A 13,237-nucleotide genomic window follows, 5' to 3' on the forward strand; every position below is an offset into this window, starting at 1 on the left:
TGGAGAGGGAGCGAAACATTCGAAATGGGAATGCATCGCGAAGTTCAACTTCACCCACTTGACCGGAAATTAAGGCAATACGCGCGAGAAAATTGCTTTTGATTGTCTTCTCTTTTCTGCGTTCGTTTCTTTTAATCATCGCGAGGGCGAACGAGGATGGTTCTTGAAAGAAAGAGGGAAAATCGATCCATTTGCAAGCGCGATGACTTTGGTGCTGTGTATATGCCCCCATAAACTCATTATTTATCTGTCATTTGAATTTTGGCAAAATTTGTATAAATCACTTTGTGTACAGATGCGCAAATTGCTTCTTCATTTGCAAGCCAAGAGAGATTTTGCAAAGGCAATGGCTATGGGTTTTGTTGATCAACGTGCAGCATATCTTTGCGCGAGAGGGTTGTTGGCATGTTGAGCTTGGTGGTGCCAACTTGGAGATCATCGTAAAACTCCTTTTACAGCTTGCGCCAGGAATGTCTTATCGTGGAATATGTGCCTTCCTCTCGTCCAAAAGTGCCAACATCCCGAGAGATGACTATATGGATATTATATATGTATGTATGTACCTCAATGTGGATCAACCTTTGAGATATATAGAATGCAGAAAGGGCAGAGGCGCATGGAGGAAGAATAAAAAAAGATAAATGTGCCCGCAGCCATATTTGTCCCGCGTCTTATGCATTATTCAACCCAAGATTCGCAATTCCGCCACAGAGCCAAAGAGATCGCGTACTTTTTTTTTGCCTCTTCTCTTATCCCAACCACAGAAGAACTCTCCACCATATTTCCATGCCCAAAGAGAATATGTGGTGCATTGTATGGCAATTTTCCTCGTTACCCCTCTCACTCTCAGGGGTACACCCTGTCCTGCTCACACTGCCCTGTTGTGTCCCATCTGTGCTGCACTGTCCACCTTGCCTTGACGCGATGCTGACCAACGGCCTGGGTTGGAGGTTTGGCCACTGCACTCGCGCGCTCACCTTTTCTTTCCCGTTTATGCAAATTGCACGCAGCGACTTATGGATTCTTGTCAGAGAGAGCACTACAGCATAAGAGATCCTCACACACACATAGCCCATCTATTTGCAACATCGATCAAAGTGATATTAAAAACACCAGACGCGTCTATGCATTTAATCAAGGCTCATATGCGAATAAATTCTCCAGCACAGGATGGATTAATAATAAAGCTCGTCGTTGTTCAATTTACCATATCTGTACATATAAGTATCATTTGAGAACTCTTGTGCGTGAACCCTAACTCTCGAGGGCCAATTGATGCATTTATCCTGTGAAGAAAAAAAAAGAGTTGTTGACACAACAACAGCAGTACCACACATTGGTACTGGAGGAGCGATTTACAAAAGAGCGATTAGGATTTATATGTAGTGAAAATGGAAAAGGGATTTTTTCAGAAATAAAATTGAAGTGGATGTTTGATGGCACAGAAGAGGATTTAAGTAACACACACTGCTAATATTTGATTGGCAATATTTACATTTCGACTCAAGTGTCGGGGGAAAATTTTATTAGAGCAGCAAGACAATTCGGTTTTGAGAAAAATTTTCTTTCAATTTTTGTAGCTATTTTATAACATTTATATTTTTTTGATCAATTTTGGGCTGAGTTCTTTAATCAAGATTATAAGATCACGAAATTTTAAGAGATAAAAGATTAATGTTGATTTAAGATTAAGATTGATTTCCGAATAAAAGTTCTGGTGCTTAAGCACCTTAAAAGTTTAAGCAATTAGGGTTTTTCTTTAGAATTGAAAAAAAAAGATTTAATGGCTAAAAACTACATTAAAAAAAATTGTTAAACGATATTAATACAATGTCAAACTTTCGATTAAACATCATTTTTATTTTAAAGAAATGTTTGATATTAGAAAAGAAACATAAAACGATACAAAAGATTCCGGAAACTTAATAAAAAATATCGAACATTTGAATAGAAACGACACAGGTTAGAATAAATAAATAAACACAGTAAAATCGTTAAGAGTTTTTGGTTCAAAAGAGTCAAAAACGTTTAAAGACTGGAACATTTAAATTAAACGAAACGTTTGATTTATTAATTGCATTTCTCTTAATTTTACAAAATTATTAAAATTAAAAGACATTTTCAGCCATTATTATCTTCATATGACTTATTTTTCTTTCTCTGTTAACGTGAGAATCTGAATTTCTGCGAACTTATTGCATCCAACGCCATATAAAAGTCTTGGCAAACAAAAAGCTGAGAAATGAATTAATGATAACCCATCCACCACTTTTCTCTATCCAAATTATGGCTTCTACATGGATGACTACCTCCTAATTTTCAGTCATATTGAACGATTGCACCTCCGCACCAGACGAATTTGTGTGGAATAGTGGTAGCATTGGGATGTTAATTTCATTTCAATGAGATATGATTTAAATATTTCTTCTGTTCTGCAAAAAAAAGAGAGCCATCGCATGCATATATTTTTTGATCTGTTCGCATGGTCTAAAAGGAGATTTGAGAAGAATCCGTGAATTCTTAACTCCTTTCAAATCTCTTTTGTTGGCGCAAAAACGCACCCTTTGCGTGCCCATAATTGAAGATCTCTTGCCAAGGGAAAATCACAATGTTGGATGAGGTTGCCTTTTGTTTGGTGAATATTTTTTTTTATTAACTCTTTGGCTGCATTTTTGGTGCATCAAGACGCCCGCGCGCAATTTTTTAGGAATTCCCGCAATTTTTAGCCACGACGGCGGTACAAAAAATACCTGAGATACCTTCAAAATCCTTGCGAGTGTGTGCGAAGAAGAATATCGCGCAAGCTATTATGAGAATTTTACGTAGTATAGATGATCCAAAAACGATCACGAGAGATGATTACGATGAGAAAAATGGTTAGAAGATTAGGATATGCTGTCTGTTAGATCATTTTTTTTCTTTACATATTTTGCTAATCTTCTGGATGCGCTGGTGGATTTAATGAAACTCCCTTTCATTCGTTATGGATTGGATGTTTGGACAAGAGCTTAATATTTCGAGATCTATCAATTTTGTCGGCACAGTGAGCTCATGAAACCCTTGCTGCGAAATGTAATTGAACGATTTTATGCACCCTTTCTTCTTATAAGGGATGAATTTACAATTTTCGGTTGTACAAAGTGATTGGCATCGCGCGGGAAACATCAAAACCCCTTTGCTCTGTGAGAGATTTAATTCGCTATTACACCCCCAATTATGGTTAATGATTGCTCTCAGAGAGTCTATCATTTTTCCACAATCACCCACCCCTCTCTATGCCATCACAACATCACCCCTAAAGCCTCTCTCAATGTTTTCTATATCGTTTCAAATGACAAATTTTTCATGCAAAACGCACCGAGCTGAAGCTAGGGCTGAGGCCAGGACTGAAGCACTCTCCCGCATCTCTGCCCATGACAAGTTCATCGTTTTATGTGTATATGGCAGAAAACACATCAAGAGCCAAAAGGGATAATAGGAGGAATTTTAATTCTCTGCTCGAGGGTGGAAGTTGCGAGGGAGTTTGTTGATCCCGCGCGCGGAGGAGGAATAAAGTATGTATGGCCAAATGACATGCAAACCACACGCACCCAAAGGGGTTTTTCCACTTAATTAAGTGTATTCTGTATATTAAAAGAGGAATAAGAAAAGAGAATCCTCCATTCGGCACTGCCACAACATAATTAGATATTGCTGCAATTTCTCTTTTATACAGCACACGTCTTTTGCATCGCCACAACCAATCGCAGCTTCTCCAATTGCCAAAGAAAAAACATTGTTACAGCATATTGGTAGGATGGAAAACGTCTTTGATCTCCCTGTACAGTACATGATATTTCCTCTGAAGATTTCTTAGATGTTATTCTTTGGTTTTATTAAACTTCAAGGAATATAATGGTTGACATCGTACGTTTATATAAGAAAAAAAGAACTTCCTTTTTTTTTTAAATTTGAAATTTTCTAAATTAATAATAAAAATGATTAAACTAAATTCACCAATTGTGCCTAAAATGTAATAGGAAGTTAAAGGAATATATTCGTTTGTGTATGAGAAAATCTCTCATTCTGTGAAATCAATTTAAAAGAATAAAAAAAAAACTTCAATGACACTATGTACTTTCATTTTTTTTTCAATGGATCAGCTGGAAAAAATCGGAAAACTTTCTAATATTTTTATCTTTCTCAAGTTCACGTGTTCCGATTAATACCTAAAGTTGGGAATTTTAAGAAATGAATATGTAAGATCATTTTCCCTTCAATTGACACTCAAATGGATTTTCCTGAAGAAACAATTTTTGCCTTTTTGGTTAACAAATCTTAAAGAAAAAAAATCGCTCCTAATGTTGATTGAAATACTCGAAAAACATCCCTCCTACGCTATAATATCAATTCAATATTATTCATCTGCTATGATGGGTGAAATCGAAAATGTTTTTCACCCTTGAAAAAAAATGGCTTCGAAGTAAGAAAAAAAATGTAAAAGAGAAAAATCTCCGTTTTCCGAATTTTACGCAGATTGAATAAATCAGAATTTTCAGGGGGTGAGTGGTGGTTGATGGAGAGAAAAGAAAGGAATTGGAAAAATGTAAATGATGGGTTTATTGTTGTTTCAGTTGAATTTCTCATGAATTCCAAATGGAATTTTCTTATCTTTCACATAAATGGTGAGGGTCTCTCCTTTGCTTGCCCGCACATATCGACTCCTTATACCAAGAGTCCCTTTTCTCTCTCCCAGTTCCCGTTCAATTCATCTTATGGTGAGGATAATGGAGGGATGCTATGTGTTAGATTTTTAGAGCAAGAGAAGGATCTTCCATGTAGCTTTTATTGCATCATGTTCCCCCTCATCCCATCGCACAGAGTGGTTTGGCAAAAAGGAGAACAAGAGCGAGTTATTATATTGCTGTTGGAACATTATGTGCAGATAGAATAGTATTTTCCTCCTCCTGCGTTTATAATAAATGTGTGTAACAGGGACCAAACGCGCAGCTCCGGGCAACGCAACATAACTCTGCATTTAGTACATGGTGCGCGCTTTAGTTCCATCCCTCAGTTATATCTCACCAACCATCCCCCTTCTAGTCCCTGCACCATATATAGGAGCCAACGTACACATCTAAAATGCCAAACAGGGTGCTGTGTGAGGATGAACATGGAAGGAAGAGCCCGCCTCCAGGCAATTCTGATCCATTCCCCCGATTTTAGCATGTACGGGGTATACATATCCCAAAAACACATACCCAAAATTGCGAAGCAGGCATACACAATGTACACCCCAATATAACCCGGGGGTAGATATTCACAGGGTGCATATAATTTCGCCATGGATTTATTAAATATGCCCACCCCTTAAACCAACAACCGCACACCAAAATTACATTGAATCGCAAAATCAACAATAAAAAAATTCCCACAAATTCAGCTTTTTCTTGCTTTCTCACAAGACAATTCAATACTATACCTCATACATATTGTAAGGATGAATAGAATTCTAATTAAATTTTATAATATCCATACAGAAAATAAAAGATTTTTATACCAACTAATAAAATAAAAAGATCTACAATATCGATTACATTTATTTTTCTTTAACTCTTAAACACAGTTAGTGACTCTGCCATTTTTTTTTAAATAATATTATTTTTTAAATGGATCCATGATTATTCTGTGTGGAAATACATTATTATAAAAAAATACTAAACTAATTTAATATTTCCTTATCTTAGAAAGAAGTTTAAAAAGATTTTTTGATTAAATTAATGAATATTTTTACCTCCAACTAAATATGTTACCATCTGTTACACATAATTAAAAAACTGTTTATAACAGACCTCTAATCTTTCATTTTAATAAAACTTTTGGCGAAAATTCTAAGAAAAATTTGCAGAAAGAGTATTAATCCAGAAAAAATCTCTAAAATTAATGAATTCTCTTTCCTTTTAGATTTTCATCTTGCACATAGCATTTTCTTGTGAATTCCATCAACTGTGTATTCAATTATTCCGTGTGAAGATATCCCGTCAATGAGGTGTGTTTGGAAGGAGGTGAAAGAAAATTTTCACCTTGCCTCTATATGAATTATTTTGCAACTTCTTCTGTTTGCTGAAAGCACGGTGATGGGGTAAAAAGTCTCGCGCCGGAGCTTTTGCTTCGAGCGTCATTAATGTGACTCCTGGCGCTCAGAAGCTTCCCCATTGTTGGCTGAAATTCATCCCTAAAGGATGGAGAAAGACTCACATGGAGCTCAATTTCAAATGGTTCTCTCTTTCTGACACACTCCATGGTAGGAAGTTCATCGATGGAGAGGTAATAAAATTTCATGAAATTTAAGGAAAATTGAAAATTTCATTTGAAATTGATTTGACAGAAAATTTTATAGTGTTATACTGGTTTTTTAGTGTCTTGTATAGATTTGAAAGAAACTCCGAAACTTATTTGAATTTTGGGGATTTTGAATAAAACTAGATGTTTTTACAATATAGTCCATGATATACTAGTAAAATTATACACTGTCATTATGCTGTTATACTTATCTCCAAATTGACAACTATGGCTTTGCATAAACAATTCTTGTATTTACAAAAGATTTATACTCAGATGCGAAACTTGATGATGTAAATAAAATTGATATAACCAAATTTATTCTGTTATACTAATATGTAGAAAAAAAAAGTTATAAAAGGCATTCCTTGTAAAACTATTATTTGCAATAATATTTTTAAAAATTGAATTAACTGTTATATACATTTTTTGAAGCTTTAGGATAAATCCTTCCGATTGCGTCAGCCAATGGACGGTAGGTCAACCCAAACCAAAACCAAAACCAAAACCCATCAGTTATGCCTCAGATAATTGCCAAGACAGTGAAAGACAGTGAAAGAAAATCAAAGAAAAAAGAGAATCCCCTACATGAAAATCCGCGAGATCACAGATTTCAGACGTTTGACGATTCCCAAACAAAGACACAATTGACCACTGAGGAAGACGCACAGTAGCGTCGAAAGCTCTGGTCCCTAAAATTGAAAGGATGTGTTTGGGTTGACCTACCGTCCCTTGGCTAACGCAATCGGAAGGATTTATCCTAAAGCTTCAAAAACATAAAATTTCCGTCAGTTTCAACCTGAGTAACTGTTATACAGTCATTGTTTTTGGATATATATATATTTTTTTTTATTTTTTTTATTTCTGGGCATATTAACTCTTTTATCATACTGCGATTCTAACCTTAAGGCTGAAAAAGTTATTTATACAGTTTCCAATTTGTGTTATAAAACACTGAGTTGTATAACAGTTTTTATTATTTCATCGAATTTTTTTTAATTTTTCTTAAAGCTTTCTTTATACCAAACTTTATACAATTGTGAAAAATTTCATGAAAATTGTGAAATTTTCCATGGTTTTGAAAACATATAAAATACAGCATGAAAGCAACGAGAGAAAGATGGAGCCCCTCTGGCGGCTGCGAGAGACGAACGTGAGCCTGCAGATGGGTGGGTGAACCATAGTGGGGTCTCTGTCAGCCATCCAGCACAGTACATAGCACACGTTCTATGTATAAGGGAGGGAAATTCTGTGTGTGCGGAGGCGAGGATGGCAGTAGCAGAAGCAAGCATACACCCCCGGGTATCTAATAGCCGAGGGCTGAAAATCGTTGCAGTCGTATTGAAACCTTTAGCGCGTAAGTTCACCAACTCAGCTAAATGGGGAAAATATAATATGAGCCACACTACATAGTTATATTTATTTTCCAACATATAGACACACACATACCCCCCCTTGCAATTGTAACACTCTTTAATAACCACACCGTTGAAAAATATTTATTTGATTTAACCAAATTAAATTGCTGTGTGAGCTTTCACATCCCCGCGGGTTGAGCTTTTTTGCGGAATATTTTCTGGCAACTAAACGACACGGATGATTAAATTTAAATTGTGTGCGTGTGATTAAATGTGGATTTTAGACATTTTAGTAGTGAAAGTTTCACAGTGATACAAAAAAACATCCCCATTCGCAGAGGGAAAACTAAAACGGAAGTGAGCCATTTGGGAAAGTTTTTTTGTGCCGCAGGAGTTGATATTCAAGTACCATCATTCTGGATTACCCAAACAACTTCAACATGTCCTTCCTGGCAACACTCGACGCAAACGCTTGGCAGGTAAGGCAACAAATACTCACTTCCCAATTCAATTTACCCCCAAGTGGTCCCAAAAATTTAATAAATCTCCTCATTCAATATCCTGTGTTGTAAGGTTTCTTCCATCCAACATCCCCTTAAGAGTCTCGCTCTTGCAAGTCAAGTGAGGTGATTTCATTGAGGAAAAGCACCTCAATATGACTTTCCCCAAAAGCTTCGGAGTGTTTATATTTTGTGAATGATACCCTTTGAGTCAGGGGGTATCCGACTCTTGCCACTCGCGGTGCACTTCCTGCCACTTTTTCATTGCCACTCTTGCCACTCTTGCCACTCGCGGTGCAGTCTTGCGGTACATTCTAAGCATAGTCGGTTACCCCCTGCTTTGAGTGGTTTAAGCTATATATATTATATTTATGGATGTATATAATATGTATATTAAATAATTTGTTTATTTACTAATTTTGTTATTAAAATATTGACTATAAATTAAATTAAATCTATTCTGATTTTCAAGCAACTTTATGTTTGACATATTGAATTTCAATTTTATAAAAATATAATAGGTAATAGAAATATGAGATATAAATTTTATTTTTTTATTTGTAAAATAAGGTAGGTAGTTCCATAAGAAAAAAAATATAAAAAAATATTGAATTAAGAGAAAAAGAAATTCCTGAATTAAATTAAACAAAACTTAAATTAAAATTCAGACCACCTATTTAAGTTTAAAAATATGTTTAAAAAAGCCCTAAAAATTAATTAAATATGTTCAAAATGCGTTTAATATGATTAAATTGACCCAAGTGTGTCGTCAAATGCAATAACTATTATGCAAATAAACTTTTTCGTTTATTTCAATAATATACAGCCGTTGGATTAATTAGGTTTAATTATTCAATTATATTTTGTATTTTAAATTTATTCAACCATAAATAAAAATTAGAATTAATTGTTCATTTATTAGATTTGTGGAAATCATTTTTTATATGTAACTCTGAATAGGAAAAAAGTTTCTTTTGTCTTTTGGCGGATTAATTGATGAATCTCATTAAATAATTAACTGCATAGGGAAGCCGGGGCTAAATGAATCATTTTCATTTTCTCTCCAGATTTTTTTTTCTCCCACGAAACTGCATGAAAAAACCCAAATTTTCATTGTAGTAAAATTGGAATAATTTCACTGAAATCACAATCAAATGAATATTTTCCGAAACAATGCGTGAAAATTTCCCTTAATTGGTTGCGTACAAAATTACAGGGTTGTGGAATCCGCAGGAGATCACTGAAAAATTGTCACGTAGCCCTATTAATCCGGCAATCATCCCCTATTATATTGGATGCTCACAGTTTCCGGTATTAATTTAAATTGCGGACAAAGACTGCCGGATGAGCACTCAAATTGCAAAAGGACGCGTGCTTACAATGGGGGTGGTGTCACATGCATTCTAAATCAAACGTGCAATGATTAAATTCTTCTGTGGCTTTGGTGGGTTGGGATGACAACAAACGAAATCTCCCAGAGAACACTTCTTGACTCTGTCAGGATTCCTTCTTGTGTGTTTGATATATTAGACGCTTGATTTGGCCGACAGGTTCACAATTCGCACAAGAGGCCACAGAAGAAGGGGTTGTGGAACTTTAATTTTCCTCCATGATTGTGTGCAGATACGGGATATATTTTCTCCCCATTTTTTTTTCTTCGTTAGAAAGGACTGGGATCCAATTTGTTCGGGAATCATGCGAGAGAGGGTTTGTTTCGCAGTGTGACTTCCAATAAATTCACGCATCAGACAAACACCCACACGCGTTCCCGAACAAACAAGCGCCGGGATCAACCAGTGGTGTATAGATGGATTTGAATTGCAATTTTCAGTTTGCTCATAGGGGGTGGTTTATAGGCTTGGTCCGTTGCTTTTGTTTGTTTTGTGACACTTGCTTGACATTTTGTGGTTTTAGCACCCTCTTCACGTCTTTGACCGCACAAAGAGTGTGGTGAGGGATGTTTCACAAATACCCAAAGCTTATATAGGTAGTTGAGGAGAATCAATTATGTAATGCAATAGAGTGCCAAATGCATATAAGAGATCCAAGAGGATAAAATACAAATTGAATTAAGAAAGAAGGTGAAAAAAGGCGCCAATTCACAAATATGTGTACACATATGCTTATTGAGAGATGGGCAACAAAGGGAATAAATTATGAAGTCATGATAATAAAGACATAGGTATTCCCCGATGGGGGTCGGCACGCGTGGTTTAATAGACTTCCCGTCGGTCGCTCCGGTGCAGAGTCTCCTGCGGCGGGGCTGGCGTTTGAGCGGCATCCCCATTGACTTTGAGTACAACTTCTTCGTTGCATTTTGTACACTTATACACCGATATGGTGACTCAATAACTAATGGGCGATCCAGTGACTTCGTCACTCCTCTTTGGAAACGTCGCAAGGCGGCTCTTATGCCCGCTATCGGGCCTTCAATCATCATGACCCAACTGTATGGTAGAGAGACACGCTGTAAACAGCTTCTAATGGACATAATTGGTTGTAGAGAAGCATAAACTATTAGAAGCTGCGGTTGTATTTATAACAAATAGCAATAGGGCAGCTAATTTGTGAATTTTCTTACTAACAAATCTAAATTTTTCCTGGGAAATTCTCAATTTTTCTCAGAATTTATAGTAATCGTCATATAAAGTTTTCAAAATGTTTAAAATATTCCCAAATTACTTATATGATTTTTTTTAATTTATTATCCTTTTCTGCATTTAGTTTCTGATGAAAGTTTGAAAAAATATCAAAAGCTCATTCTATTCTATATAAAAAAAACTTTTAACAGCAAAATTTAAAGCCGGAATTATATATTTTTATATAAGAATGTTACCATGGTCGTGAATCATAAAAATAATACCCAGGAAATAATAATAATTAACAATATTAGATAATAATTAATTAATGATATTTCATTGAGGAATTCATAATTATTAAGAGTTAAATTAATTGAGAAGATAATATAAAAAAAAAGAAAAATATCACTAATGTTATAAAGCTTTTAACGTTTTTGCGAATCATAAATTCTAGCCTAAAACCAATAAAGAAGATCTTTTATTAATGAGTAAATAAATAATTTTTTTTCTAAGATTTTATAAAAACTAATAGTTAAGTCAGCTCAGTTGTTGTTGGCTCAACTCTCCGCAGAAGAGGATCTTGGTGAATTTCTTTTCTGAGAAAGGTTGCTAGAAGTCGTTGATCTCGAACCCTGGTACCTCCTGTTACAGCACTAACCACCCACGCTACGCAAAAATTTATAACAATACCAATAAAGACGTGGTACTGATAATTAATTCTGAATATCCATGGAATGCTCTCGCTTTCATCAAGTGAAGCATTGTTAACTGTCTTATCAGCAATAGTGTACTTGTCAGGAAACTTATTGGAAAATGTTTCATTTTTTGAACATCCATCAGTTCGCATTGGCAGGATTGCATCGTCCTTCATGCAAATATAATTTCCAATAGTTAAAACAGCCATAACTATTATGGAAACAACTAAGCCGGATTTGGCTCCCTAGAACCAGAAAAATACATTTAAAGTTTACAATAAAAGGATAAGAAAATTAAGGAAATCGTGCGTAAACAAACCTTGCTGTTGGTATATGGGAAGAAAATTCCGAGTATAAAAAGTCCAAAAACTGTCACAGTAATAAAACCATTTAGCAGCATGGAAATCTTAAAAACTGTTCCCATTCGTTCGATGAAAAATAGAAAAAGGATCCCTAGAATGCCAATTAGAACGACGATTCCTTTGATAATACTAGCTGCAGTTCGTTCATGGACGCTCTTGAACTTTTTAGCTAAGAAGTCATTGTAGATTGTTCCACTCATGGTGTTCAAAGACGTAGATGTCATGGAGACTCCAGCTGAGAAGATGCTAGCAATGAAGATTCCACTGAAGCCAGGGAAGAGCGATGCTCTATCTTGTACAAAAAAAGGTAGAATCTGATCGATCTTGAGGATTTGTCCTGAACTTAGCGGATCACACGTTTCGTAGGTAGTAAAAATCAAACTTCCGATTACAAGCTGTATAACAACAATTGTGATTGTTATGAAAGCACTTATCCAAAGGGAATATTTAGCTTTTTTCAAGCTTGGTAGTGAGTTGTAACGTTGAAGACTGCTCGGTGCTACGCCATTGTTGTACACTGAGATAAACATAATACTAAACATATACCCCCACACTGTTCCTCTAGCTTCTAAGTCGAAATCCGTTCTGAAATTATATACAAATATTATTTTAACGAGTATTTTTAATGTTTAAAAACAAAGACCAAACTTACTTGAAAAGTTCGAGTCTACCACCACGATCTAGAGCTTTCCAGGCATTTTCAAACCCACCTACGCTGTACAAGCCAACACACATAATTATGATTACAGATGCAATAGTTAGAGCAAGTTGAAAAATATCCGTCCAAACAACAGCCTTGATTCCTCCTATGGCTGTATAGCAAACACAGATACTCATAATTATCACAGCAATTGCGTAAAGATTAATCCCTGTTACTTTTTGCAAAGTAATTGATGGAACGTAGATGATTAATGGCACCATGAAGAAACCCACTAAGATGTAAATTAAACTCGTAAAACGTTTAACGTTTCTATCAAAACGCAGTTCAAAGTACTGGAAACCCGAGATTATTTGCAATTCATACAGCACAGGAAGGAAAAATACTTGAACAATACCAAGACGAATAACACTAAACAATAAAAAAATCCAAACGTGCGTTCCGTAGGCGTAAAATTCCGTAATATGAGCAAGTATATTGAATCCTGCTACTGTAGTTGCCACAAGGGATAGGGACACCGGAAGTAATTTCATCTTCCTATTGCCCAAAAGGTATTCCTCAATTGTGCTCACTTTATTTCTGACTAGGATAGCATAGTAGCCACCAATAGCAAGGAATATTATAAAAACTATTCCGAAAAATATATAATCAAGGAGTAAAAAGCGAACCGCACTAGCTCCGGACATTTTCAACTTTACTTGGAGAGATCTCACGGAAAACTGTGCTTGTGAAAGTCCTAGAACCACGAGATATCCATTAATGAT

General features: G+C 35.6%; 2 protein-coding genes across 2 annotated transcripts in view; one reads left to right on the plus strand and one right to left on the minus strand.

The window, feature by feature from the left end:
* The window catches only part of LOC129795447 (mediator of RNA polymerase II transcription subunit 1), a 1,235,552-nt gene that overhangs the window by 785,095 nt on the left and 437,220 nt on the right, over nucleotides 1–13,237 (minus strand). The gene's annotated exons all lie outside the window — the stretch shown is intronic.
* Nucleotides 7,656–13,237, plus strand: part of LOC129795524 (transcription factor AP-2-alpha) — a 69,993-nt gene continuing 64,411 nt past the window's right edge. The window contains exon 1 of the mRNA XM_055836893.1: nucleotides 7,656–8,158. Coding sequence (XP_055692868.1) covers nucleotides 8,120–8,158 — 39 coding nt within the window. The 5' untranslated portion in view covers nucleotides 7,656–8,119. The remainder of the gene's footprint in view (nucleotides 8,159–13,237) is intronic.

This window comes from Lutzomyia longipalpis, chromosome 4 (genome assembly GCF_024334085.1).
Source record: "Lutzomyia longipalpis isolate SR_M1_2022 chromosome 4, ASM2433408v1".
Lineage (NCBI taxonomy): Eukaryota > Metazoa > Arthropoda > Insecta > Diptera > Psychodidae > Lutzomyia > Lutzomyia longipalpis.